The following is a 12504-nucleotide window of genomic DNA, read 5'->3' as shown; positions in this document are numbered from 1 at the left end:
AACTCGTGTCACACTGTTCGCCAGCAGCAACATCCATCTTATTGGTTTTCAAGTAGCAGGGAATTCAAGCCAAACCTTTGCAACTCTGCCATCAATCATTATGTTAAGCCCACCTAACGACTCTATACACGATTTCATTGGCCTGATTAAGTTTCGATTTCTGGAGCTCACAAGCCAACGGAGAGTTGCTAGACTAGCCCTGGCAGCTGCCGCTAGGGGCGCGTCTAGATTTCTAGGCTATAAGTCTCTCCCATGACAAGGATACGTTCACTTGTCCAGAGGCAGGGAAAAAGTGATGAAAAAATAGATATTCCTTAACTTTCCTGTTTTTTGCTTCCATATGCATTCCACAATCCATAATCCACATGCAACTTGGTGCGGCTCTCTCCCCAAATGGTTGATACGAAATAGGGTCCATAGATCTGGATTTCCCTTGGTGCTAGTGTCCCCTGAAGTGGAGTAGGGTTAAATCACTTTTTGGGCACCGTTTTGTCAAAAAAAATTACAATAGTATGGCAAGCTCAAGCCTCATGGAGGTGATTTTACCAAGCTTATTATGGTCATTCATGTGTGCTAAATTCTGTACTTCACTAGCCATATATCTTGTTAGTTTGGCAAAAGATTAAATAATCTCAATATGTTGACACAGGCAGTAAGGCTAGGCTACCCATTTATTTGGATGAATGTAAATTTCATAAAAATTTTGTCATATGCTGCAACAGACACATTTCAATCTCCGTTGGCATGAAACTGATTTTAATGCTTTTACTTGATTACATTTGCTAACATTTCCTGTTCCATGCTGCTTCCTATGTAAGTAAATATACACTCAAAGAGTACCATCTTTTTAGCCTGTTTAGCTTGTTTGGGCGACTCTGGAGAAGATACTTACATTGTTCAATTCAGATTAGAACAATGATTCTCCTGATATATTTTTAATGTAGATACATTTGTATATCTAATAGATATTACACTGGTGGGAAATTAGTTATTATGTTGGTGGTAGGCAACAGGTATTACGTTTTTGGGAAATTATTACATTTGTGGGATTATTACATCCAAAAAGTGCCATTTATTACATTGGTGGTTTCTTATGTTTGTGGGAAGTTACCACATTGTTGAGTGTTACAGTTGTAAGTCATAGTCAAGTAGTACTGTATAAGTATATATACTATTTTGATCCCGTGAGGGAAATTTGGTCTCTGCATTTATCCCAATCCGTGAATTAGTGAAACACACTCAGCACACAGTGAACACACAGAGGTGAAGCACACACTAATCCCGGCGCAGTGGGCTGCCTGCAACAACAGCGGCGCTTGAGGAGCAGTGATACCTTGCTCAAGGGCACTTCAGCCGTGCCGACTGGTCGGGGCTCGAACCGGCAACCCTCCAGTTACAAGTCTGAAGCGCTAACCAGTAGGCCACGGCTGCCCTCAAATTTTCAATATTACGAACTGCTATGCAGTCCATCTAATTTCTACTGCAACTTACAGGCAGGTACCCCTGCCATCTCCACCCAGGAACATGTGTAATTGCACTCCTGAAAAACAGTGGTACCCTCAAACCTTTAATAAACAACATCTCTGCAACATCTCTGCAAAGGCCATTCAATCATAAATATTCTCTCTCTCTCATAGGAAGGGAGTGTTTGTGTGTGTGAGAGAGAGGGAGAGAGAGAGAGAGAGAGAGAGAGAGAGAGAGAGAGAGAGAGAGAGACATTAAACACTATGATCAAAACAGGCACCCAATGGCTGACACAAAAAATATGTCATTTCAATACACATATCGGTAATGGAAAATTTAATCGTCCAGTAAGAGAGATAAATAGAGGACACGGCTGTGCGTTATTGGTTAACCTGTAAAAGTGGCAAACATATTTATCAGTTTTTCAGCAGGCAGTTGGTTCTGCCGTCACAGGCGACCTTCATCGGGCCTTTGGGTTTAAGGCAGGATTTAAGGGTTACATGCAGTCAATCTTTAGTGCCATGGACATTTTTTCACGGTGTTACAGATGGACACCCTCACCAGTGCCTCCATCTAATGCTCAAATATGTCACATCTCATCAATATTACCTAGTGGTTAAAAACATCTATCATCTACATTCTCACAGGACTCACCATGGAGCAATTCATCATATTTGTATTGGATTCAAGTGTCAATTTCCTGAGGGGCATGGGTGGAATGAAGGTGTATTGACTTTGTATTAAACCGCAGCGAATGGCTCTATGATTCAAAGCTCTCTCCTCTGCCCCGAGCCACAAGGAAGTTGATGAGAATGAAAAATTGAGTAGTTGAACACATTTTTGCCACACAAAGGAGGGTTGTGAAGCACAGCATGCTGCAGAGGTGGAGGGAGCACATTAAAGTGTGAAACAGAAGAGCAGGTAAACATTGCAGAGAGACAGAGAGAAAGAAAGAGAGAGAGAGAGGTGCAATACAGGAGAGACCATAAGGAACTATACCTGTGGGATTGCTGAGTCATTATGCCTTTTCCACCTTCCTGTGGTGTTTTTTGGGTTTGAAGAGCATGATATGCTCATTAACCAAGCACAGAAAAGACTTTCTAGTCGACCTTACTTCTTTGTTTTTTTCTCCACATGGACTCCATAAATGCATCTGTTCAGGCGAATGCACCACCTATTTCATGTAATTGAACACTCTTGAAAGCACCTTCCTTTGAAATGGAAGGCTGGTTTCTTCTGTGAATTGTCATGGTGCTACCTTGTGTTTATAGCGCCACCCAGTGGACAAAGCTTGTAAACAAACCACTATGCATTAATATCTCCCACTCTGATATTTGCATTCTCATGAAGTTGCTCTGCCAACAACAGGCAAAGAAAGACTCAAGCATTGGCTGACTCATACAGTTAATACAAACAGAACTGAATGTGGTGACCCAAAGTCCAGATCTTCTTGCCAAGTATGCAATGATGTATTGTGTCTCTGCCAAGGCCTTTTCTGTTAGTATTACAATATTGGCAGACATTATTAATAGAGGCAGCCAGTAGGTGAGTTACTTTTGGCTGCATCCATTTTAGAATAGAATCCTATTTTAACCTCCAAGTTTTTTTGAGACGAGCATAATTGCATCCATCTTCCTTTTCTCTGTCATCATAGAGATATGGAGTGGGGAATTTAACATAGTGATTGGCTTTGTGCTACCCAGATCACAAGCAAACAAAGCACAGACTAGAGGTGTAGAAAGGTGTAGAGAGTTTTGCATCATCTGCGATCAGACTGCTGTGACTAAAGATGTGAAATGTCAGACAGTGGGTGTAACATAATTATGTTCAATGTAAGTGTACACGGTCCACTCTGTTTCTTGGCAGCTCTCTCGTGTACAAATATACAAGCAACTCACATATAACAAATGTGCCTGTATGAGTTTGATTTCATTTTTATTGCCCAGGACATGTTATGTGGGTGCGTGGGAAGCTTAATATGGCATATAATGGCATACTTCCATGCAAAGTCTTGTAGGGAGATGAAGAACTCTGGTGTGTGGATCTGGCATTGTTGTGGTACAGTCTTTCTCTCACTTGAACTGCAGAAACAAAAATTTTATTATTTTTCAGAGGTGCGGGTATTTTTTCCATGTGCTAACACACTGGAGGTAGAAATGGACCCATCAGTATTAACCCGCTCACTTCACAGTCTGCAGGCCACACGTGTTTTTTACAGTAAAACTAAGTACTGTGTGAAGCATCCAAAAATCCCCATAACACCTAATCATCTAGGCCACTTCCCTTCTTCATTCAGTGCATGTCCACTTTAGTTTGTACAACGTTTTGTACTGACACAACAAAACTGACTTAAAAATGTAATAGCAATGTAAACCCATATTGCTCTAAAGGAAAACAACAGGGGTGCAGTAAATCCGGACCACGTCTTGGGTCATTTCACACTCGAATGGATGAAAGGACAGGCTGGAAACAACCTTCCCAACAACAAGTGAAAGGCATCCACTGATCCCAGAAAAGAAAGCACAGCAACATTTATTGCTGTGTAATTCTCTTGTTGTTAATTGTCTTGTCACTGCAATAAAAAAAAAGGATTTGCCCTGAGGGGAATGTAAATGGGGGGATAGTAAAAGTTGCAAATTATCAATGCTCTTCATATTTCCACAGCTTCACAGCGACTAATCATAACGATGTTAGTATCTCTGCAGTCTGAAAATATCACTGTAGATTTACAAGTCTCCCTGAAGCAAGGTCCTCAGCTAATTAAATCTTTAATCACTCTGCACTGTAAAAACACAGGCCGGGCCAGGACCGGATGATGCATGTGCAAGTGGCAGGCAGGGGGAGTTTTATTCAAGAAGGAGAGCTAATTGGGTCAAAGACATTATCCTCATGGACCACTAAAAGATTTGCTGTACAACGGGGTGTCGTGAGATTTTTTAGAGAAGAAAAATGTATTAAGAAACAGCGTCACTTTTAGAGAACTTCCTTCCATTTTTTAATTAAACAAGGTGCAGTCTTTCTTTCCCTTTCTTGCAGACACAAGATACAGGGAAACTAATGGAAAAAGTGATTCTTAAAAAGACAGTGGAACATACTAGAACTGATTTTGAAACACTACTTGATTCCCAACTTAAAGAACCCTGTCCTTCAACTCAAAGATCACACAGCAAAATCAGTATACCCAAATTAACACTATCAGAGTTGATTTCAACACTTTTGAAGTGTCTATATGGGTCCACACCACAAAGTGTTAATTTAACACTTTTTTGAGAGTTGGCACCTTTACACTGATTCAGTGTTACCTATTGACTCTCTGTAGAGTAAAACATTTAACACTGCTTAACACCAACCAGTGTAACATTTTCTCAACTCTTAAAGTAGTGTTAAATGTTAACTCTTACTCTCTGGTGGATTATTTTCAAAATAAAGTTTGCTAAAATAATGACGCCAAGTTCAGTTAAAACACCTTTTATTTTTAATTCATGCACCACATTAACATATTAAAATATAAAAATATATTTTAAAACATATAACAATATGGAACAATGTATGCTCGGTCACTGTCATTAGAGTATTGTTTATCAAAGGGTCTGAAATAAGTAAGCTGGTCAATGCAGATCACTACATAGTCATCATTTTGTTCCTCTATACAGAATGCATGCAAGTGTTCATCAAAGTACAAAGTATCAACTGTACAACCTATTATGAATGCATGCTGTTCATGTATTATAATGCGGCATATTTTCTTGAACACAGGTAGATCATGGGATGTTTCAGTGGCTATAAATAAACCAATCTGGTATTCTGTGCCATAATTTCTAACCCAATTTGTAGTTGAAATATCTGAATATGAATCTAATTTTAGTATTCGACACAGTGTTTCTCCACATTCCATGCCATCAATTGTTTTCATTTTCACAGGACCAATCTCAAACCTCCTAAAACAATAATTTTCATAGTAAAAAGCCAATTGACGCTGGTGTTGTTTTACTAGAGATTTTGTAAGATTTTTGAAATTCTTTACAGACTTTTTAAAAAAATAATGTTTTGCCTCAAATCGCATGCACCACATATGGATTAAAGGGCCAATTTTTTTAATACATCTCGGATAATGGATCATTAAGTGGTGTTTTGGGATCAATTTCTTATCAGGGTACAAAGTTTTAAACAAGTTATGGTGATCACAAATCAAATGTTTTAGGTAACATATCATGCCGTCAGTAAGGAATGGGGAGAACACGATGTTAACAATTTGTAATAACAGGAGCACAAGGTTCCAATGACTGTTGCCCATTTCAACCACATCACCAAAGATAAGTGGGGTATTGCGGAGAACACACCATGACTGAATGGCATTTAAACCTAAGTGCTTGCTGTTGTCATCAATTTTCAACCCACTTGGTTTGTTCTTACGTTCTGTAAAACCAAAATTAAAACTATGCATCCTGTCTGAAATACTGTTCAAAGAAATGTAGCCATTTTTTATCAGGTACTGAAAAAACAACTTAAGCTCATATTGTACAACACCCTCTAACAAATCATGCATTATATCAACAGCATAATTATCAGTGTTGTGAAAATACTCTAATGTATTGAGCACACATGACTTTTTAACACCATAAACAGAGGGTAGAGCAGGTTCTTCACTTAGTGCATTACAATGTTCAATGTGAAGCGCTCTGGAGCGCAGAACAAGTCCAGGATCATCCTCATTAAATATCGACTGAATTTCTCCCTTACTTATCAGACAAAACCTACAACAGTGTGTTGCACTGAAAGACTCAACAAACCCTAAAATGCCATTTAAAGCAAGATTATCTCCCGTCACTTGAATTACAGATCCAAACAGTGGTTCTTCAATACATGGAATTCTGATTCCTCTTGTCTCTAAAATTTTTAAATCTTCAATTAGAGGCTTAAATATTTCATCAAAACCATATTTCTTTAAATCTGATGTATAAAAAAGAGCTGCAAGATGCACATTCATTAACACAGAGTTTACTTTTGGTGGGAGGTTTTTTAAAGTAAAATAAACACATCCAAGTTTATGGACACCCTTCTTAGAACCTAATGGGTTTGCTGTTTCAAAGTCATCATAGTAAAGCAAAATCTGTAGAGCATGCCGCTTTTGAGAAAAAAGAGGATGGTTTTGGAAATATAACCCATCATTGATGTCTTTATATGTTCCCTTTTGACTGTGTTTCTCTTGCAAAAAACATTCTCTTATCTCATCATTTTGGAAAATGGACTTAAGTGTGCCTAAAATGGGTACATACATGAACTTGTCTGTCACAGGAACCTGACTGTAGACACCTGTAGTCCTATCTCTACGTGTATCCAATCTCACACCAAGAACAAATTCTTTTGGCTCAACTATTTCCCATTTTTCATCATAATATTTTTGTCTCTTTGTCGCTGTGTTAAATGTTGAAAAAGGATTGTCTAACTGATTTAAAGTATGCTCTATTTTATTATACATTTCTGACTTCTTGGTTTCGGGAGAAAATGTTTGGAGAACTGCTTCTCGTGTTTCACTTTGAACATCACTGACAACTTCCTCCATTGAACAAACTATTGTTTGGATGGTGCTTTCGGAGAGACCACTGGCTTGTAAGTGTGCAACAAGTGAACCGCACATTTTAGTAAGTGGTTTCTGTGTGATAACAGGAAGGACTGGCAACATGGATGCAGAGGTAGTTGGCTGATCACTTGAAAATTCCACCTCAGAATGTATTTGTGATGCCACTTCCTGGTTAGTACGGACCTGTTCATCATAGCAAAGCTTATGCACAGTGTTTAGGTGCTTTCTTAAGCCATTGTACGTACAAAAAGATGAAGCACACCCTCGCTCTCCGCATTTCAAACGTAAGTTCTTAGCTGGATACAAACCATGTTGAAACTTTAAATGCTTACATAGAACTGAACAGTCTTTGTGGTGCATTTTGCAAACAAAACATGTGAACATTTTCAGAGAATTGTACTCTGACCTTTGAGAGCTGGTGGCCTTTTAACGCTCTTGCAGTAGTCGAGCTCTCAGTTCCTTGACTCGCGGGCTTTCCTTTGCTTTTCCGATATCAATATTGTACACCGCTGTCTGGATGAAGGTGTAGAAGCTGGTAAGCACTTCATCGTAAGAGAGGCTGAAGACGTAGTGAGCTTTAAACAGCTCATCGAAAGCAGCTACCGTTGTCTGAGCATTGCTTGGGATGGGTTTCTGGTCCACGACAATGAAGAACCTCTGGATTCTCTTCTTTTTCTCACCGATGCAGAGGAGGAAGGGCTGTCTTCCATCAACTTTCTCCAGGAATGTGGTGAGGCTTGCACCCTCCTGTAGTTTGAATGACACAGCATCAAGATTTATTCTTATAGTCCTATATTAACTTGCAACAAACTTCAACATAACTGCTAAGCAAAAAGTGGTTTTGGTCGTACAACAAAAGATGAGGGTACATACTTTAAGAAATCTTACAAGATGGTTGGCTGCCTGTGCTGAGCTGATCTTAGCTGTTTTCTTATGGCCTCTTGATGTAGGGGGCAGGAGATGCAACAGCAGGAGGAGAGCTGACATATGGCTATCCCAGCCTTGGAGAAAATAAATAATTAGTTGAATATTTGGGAAGAAATTACCTCTTGCTTGCTGTACATGTAATCTATCTAAAAAAAAAATATTTACCAAAGTCATTCTCGGCATCAGAGTCAAAAGCTGCAAGAAGATCCTCAACATGCATATTTGAGGGAAGACTCTGGCATTCTGTGATGACTTTCTGCATGAAAAATGAGGGCCACTTTGCCAGAAATTTCCCAGATACTTCATCCCCAAACATCATGGAAAAATCTTGGTCAATCTGTAAACAGACACACAATGTCCATATACATGTCAAAAGTGTGCGTTTCATTTGGAGGGATTCAGTTTTAAAATACTAATCAACAATCTATACATATACTTACCAATCCAGGAACATCAAGGAAACGAGGGAAGACATCCAAGACTGTAGATGTTGCATCCTGGTCATGAACTAGCTTCTGTCTATACTCAAAGGTGGCTCTCATTCTCTCTTTTACCACGGAATGATCTGTAGAGTATCTGATGACAGAAAGCGCCTCCCGACACTCCTCACCGAAGAGCTGCTGACTGGTTAACAGGGATTCTCGATAGGTTGTTGGGCTGTCCTGCAAATCAGGCCTGGAACGTCTGTGGGAGCCATCAAAGCTGTTGCGTTGGACTGTCTTGAGTCTCCAAGCAAGGTAGCCAGTATTGGCGTCTGGATCATAGTAATGTTCCTGTTCACATAAGCATAGATATGTACACACAAACACATCAAAAGAGCAACCAAAAACTATTCAAATGTTGAAGTACTAATTACAAAAAAACAACAGATTTGGTCTTCGAAGACACATTAATACTTACATATCCATTTTTTTGAATATGGATCTTGCAGATATGGAAAAAGGGTCACAATTCCTAGTGCATAGGTGGTCCGCACACTTGTGGGTGGAATTCTCCTTTTAAAAGAAAATATGTGTTACATTTGTATCCAGTCTATGCATGCATGTTATCCTTGGTCGTTTCAAATCATTTCTTACCCATAGGATTCAGTCATTTCTGCAATCAAAATATTGATCATCTGTCTACGCGTTGCATCCGACAGCGTTTTCTTTTTGTAATATTCTTTGAAGATTTCTTCACCCTTTGGATTGGACCTCAGGGTAGCTTCAATCTTCTGCAAATTTTTTTTTTACATATCAGCTTAAGCAAATTAATTACTTCCTCCTGTTAACTTAACTTTAGATATACTTCTAACAATCACCTGCTATGAGATGCATGGTGGCAGTTCAAGTGCTAGTAATAATTATCCATTCTAATTTACATTTAAAAATTTGACTTTCATTGTTTTCACCTGTCTTGCTTCATCACGGTCCAGGTCACCAAGGCCCCTCTTCCTGTTCTTAGTGGATGAGAGAATGACAGTAGAAGCTGTTGAAGCAGAAGAAGCTGGTGATGCTGATCGGTCTGACGTTGACACAGGGGATGCTGGCAATGACACTGGTGACACTGATGGGCCTGGTAATACTGAGGACTGTGTCTCGTCTGCCACAAGACATACTTCGAGATCTAAAAATGTTCCACAGGAAATAAAATAAATATTTCCATACAAGGATTAGGGAGAAGTGTTAAAAAATATCCTTGACAAAATAACAGTGAAATCATATTTTAAAATACTTAAAAGAATTTTAGAGTTGGCAAGAAATAAACAGCTTCAATTACACACATTTTGGAAAATGTATAAACAGGTGTAAGACCTTTATATAAATCTATTTCTAAACTTAACTCTCATAAGTAATCATAAACTGCTAGGATATATCAACACATAACTTACACCAAGATCACGTCTTCCAAATATTGATTTATTAAACGTACCTGATACTGGATACTGACAATATCCAATCTTGAAGTTCTGGATCCCTGACTTTATCAGCTCATCAAATATGTCTGCGTCGACCTCAGTACCTGATGTATCAGTCAAGCTGAGGAGACCTTCATTCAGAGATTCAGCCTGCAGGCTAAATTTGTCTGTTACTAGGATAATACAAAGAGAAATTACATTGAGCTACCATGTCAAATATATCATTTGGATTTGACCTTTGTAAGTCATTATTGTTTTGAGTTTAAAAAAGGTGGATACAAACCTGCTTGAAGAAACTGGAGAAAATCAAAGTTTTCATCATTTTGTGGAACTTTTATGTATTTTTGGACTCCTCTATATTCTACCCTGGCCAGCATTTTCTGTAGAAATTTTAGAAAATTCATGTTCAAATTCAAGCTTTCAACATATTTTCTCTGGCAAATGTAATGCAGTTTAAATTAGTGGTCAATGAAAGCCAATGTCATGCAACTTTTACAACATTTTATCACAAGAAACGACAGGGATGACAAAAATCCCATTCATCTGGTGTGCCCTGTGTAACCACAGACAGTGTAACTAGTGTCTCCATAGACTAGTGTCGCGACCACCAGCGCGAGTATAAATAGTTACGGCGCTCCCGTGACGTCACATTGTCGCGCGACAGGTCGGGAACGTCGAGTATAAATCTATGGTATAAATCAGCCCTTATCCAATTACTGAAGCTATACTGAGCATATACTGAGCCAAATGCAGTATAACGGCTACCAGGCAGTCAGGGCACACGAGATGATCTGGGATTGTAGGCCTACATTTATTTCCACAATGAACCCAATCAAACACAAATGTTTCTCTGATAAAATACAAAGGTCTTTTGAATTACACCAACAAAACAAGAGCCGCACCGCGTTACATGAGCTACATATTACACAATCACTACACAATCGTACACTATCAGCGCTTGCTAGCAAGCGAGGCATGCCAGACAGAATGTTCACGCACATGGAACTATAGCTAATTAGCGTTCGTTAATGCTAGTTAACGTTAACGCTGGCTAATGCCAAGCTAAGCCATCAAAATACTGACGTGTTAGAATTAACTTACTTAGCTTAAGCTCTTCAAGGTGAAAATTCCCGCAAAGTTGCAAACTTTTCATTACCATGAAAGGCAAAGTTTTAGTTAACTAAAATGTTTACAAGATGGCGCTACTGCAATTACCACAAGTTGCGGTGGCGTGTAACAGTGTGGTGGTATAGTTAGTTTAGTTTACCATCGAATGAAAAAAAGAGCAAGAGAAAATATTGATATCAAACTATTACTTTAACATAAGATATATGAATTACTTACCGAACAACACACATCTGTTGAAGACCGAGTGTGGACAGCAGGAGAACTCTTCTATCGGTGCCGGTGGTCCATGGGTGGGTGCATGTGAGGAAATGAAGGCGGGGGTGATGATGTGCACGTTGAGTGTCACGGCCAGGTTCAGAGTTACAGAGTTGTCAAATCAGGTATGACACTTTAAGTGTCAATTTAAAAGCACTTCGTCATGACACTTTGTTTTTACACTAACTATATGTCAACAGAGAGTTGAATATGTGGGATTCGACTCTATTCAGAGTATAATTCACTCTATCCTCCTTAAAAAATCACTGACACCAAAATAATAACTCTTTTCAATTTGCTGTGCACATTTTTAATCTGATTAGTCTATTAATTAATCAATCAGAGGTGTATACCACCTCTTCAAGTAACATGTCAGGAACATACATTCTTTGTAGATAGATTTTCTTGATTTCTTTGGGATATACGGTATACCCAATATCTAATAAATCAAATTTGTAATTGATCAAGGATGGTGGTGCCTTCATTTACACTATTGAGAATACAGCATTTGAGGTCATGGCTTCTGCTTCAGCAAGAGACTAATGGCTTCTACATACCTGACGCACCCGACCGGTAGCGCGACAATGTGACGTCAAAATGACGTAGATCTCTCTGGCGCACCAGGGTTTTGGCCGTGTAGCGCGAGGTAGCGCACCACTCATTTTTTTTCAGACGAGCGCGACAAGGCGGAAACAGGAAGATGGACTAGTTCGAGGGCAAGCGAGTTGCAGTGTTTTGTTACAGTCGTGAATTTTTAATAGTTTGCTGGATAAGTTAACAAAGTTACCAGTGAGAGTTGCAACACATGGAATTAAGAGGAAAGAATAGAAACGATTTATTTTCAAACAAAGGATATCTATTAAGGCCTGAACAAAATCTCTTTCCACTTCAGGAAATTACACAAACTCAGCCAGCTGCTAGCTAGCTAGCTAGCTAGCTAGCTAACTAAACTGTTTAAATTATTAAAATTTCCCTCGGGATGACTAAAGTACCTATCTATATATCCATCTATCTATCTATCTACCTGTGCACACACCTTGGAAACTACATGATAATGATGATGGTAGTTGTGAATAGTAGCAACCAAAGTCTGAAGTACCATCACAGAGGCTAGCTACTGGTGTTTCTTACTGCAGCTTCTTCTGCTGTGTAAGTAGTTAATGTTAGTCTTTTCACAACAGCGACACCTCTGTTCAGGAGAATATTGCAACTAGTGTTGCGACCACCACGCGCGAGTATAAATGGTTACGGC

At 39.1% G+C, this 12504-nt stretch overlaps 2 protein-coding genes across 3 annotated transcripts; both read right to left on the bottom strand.

The window, feature by feature from the left end:
* Window positions 1-4976: 4976 nt before the first annotated feature.
* LOC121724596 lies at window positions 4977-9167 on the bottom strand. Of its 2 annotated transcripts, none has more exons than XM_042111271.1 (5): window positions 9049-9167; window positions 8413-8745; window positions 8138-8309; window positions 7919-8046; window positions 4977-7792 (listed from the first exon to the last, which is right to left on the bottom strand). In XM_042111271.1, the coding sequence occupies exon 5, from the start codon at window positions 7427-7429 to the stop codon at window positions 4985-4987; it is 2445 nt and encodes an 814-aa protein (XP_041967205.1). In that variant the 5' UTR covers window positions 7430-7792; window positions 7919-8046; window positions 8138-8309; window positions 8413-8745; window positions 9049-9167; the 3' UTR covers window positions 4977-4984. The 2 variants fall into 2 exon arrangements, with proteins under 2 accessions (XP_041967205.1, XP_041967206.1); XM_042111272.1 differs by having other exon boundaries at window positions 4993-7792.
* LOC121724134 lies at window positions 8601-10686 on the bottom strand. Its single transcript, XM_042110494.1, has 5 exons — window positions 10153-10686; window positions 9884-10042; window positions 9363-9577; window positions 8873-8967; window positions 8601-8745 (listed from the first exon to the last, which is right to left on the bottom strand). Exons 1-5 carry the CDS (start codon window positions 10271-10273, stop codon window positions 8601-8603), a joined length of 735 nt encoding a protein of 244 aa, XP_041966428.1. The 5' UTR covers window positions 10274-10686.
* Between the last annotated feature and the right edge of the window lie 1818 nt (window positions 10687-12504).

The sequence above is a fragment of the Alosa sapidissima genome, chromosome 11, assembly GCF_018492685.1.
Source record: "Alosa sapidissima isolate fAloSap1 chromosome 11, fAloSap1.pri, whole genome shotgun sequence".
Classification (NCBI taxonomy): domain Eukaryota; kingdom Metazoa; phylum Chordata; class Actinopteri; order Clupeiformes; family Clupeidae; genus Alosa; species Alosa sapidissima.
The sequence above is the reverse complement of the archived record's forward strand: the minus strand, read 5'-3'. Positions and strand labels throughout refer to the sequence as shown.

Excerpts from the sequence above, each read along its gene's own strand:
- LOC121724134 (XM_042110494.1), bottom strand. The coding sequence starts at position 10,273 with ATGAATTTTCTAAAATTTCTACAGAAAATGCTGGCCAGGGTAGAATAT. Across the intron at positions 10,043-10,152 it reads TCTCCAGTTTCTTCAAGCAG|TAACAGACAAATTTAGCCTG; the intron begins GTTTGTATCCAC and ends GTATTATCCTAG. Across the intron at positions 8,968-9,362 it reads ACCGTGATGAAGCAAGACAG|GAGAATTCCACCCACAAGTG; the intron begins GTGAAAACAATG and ends TTCTTTTAAAAG.
- LOC121724596 (XM_042111271.1), bottom strand. The coding sequence starts at position 7,429 with ATGTTCACATGTTTTGTTTGCAAAATGCACCACAAAGACTGTTCAGTT.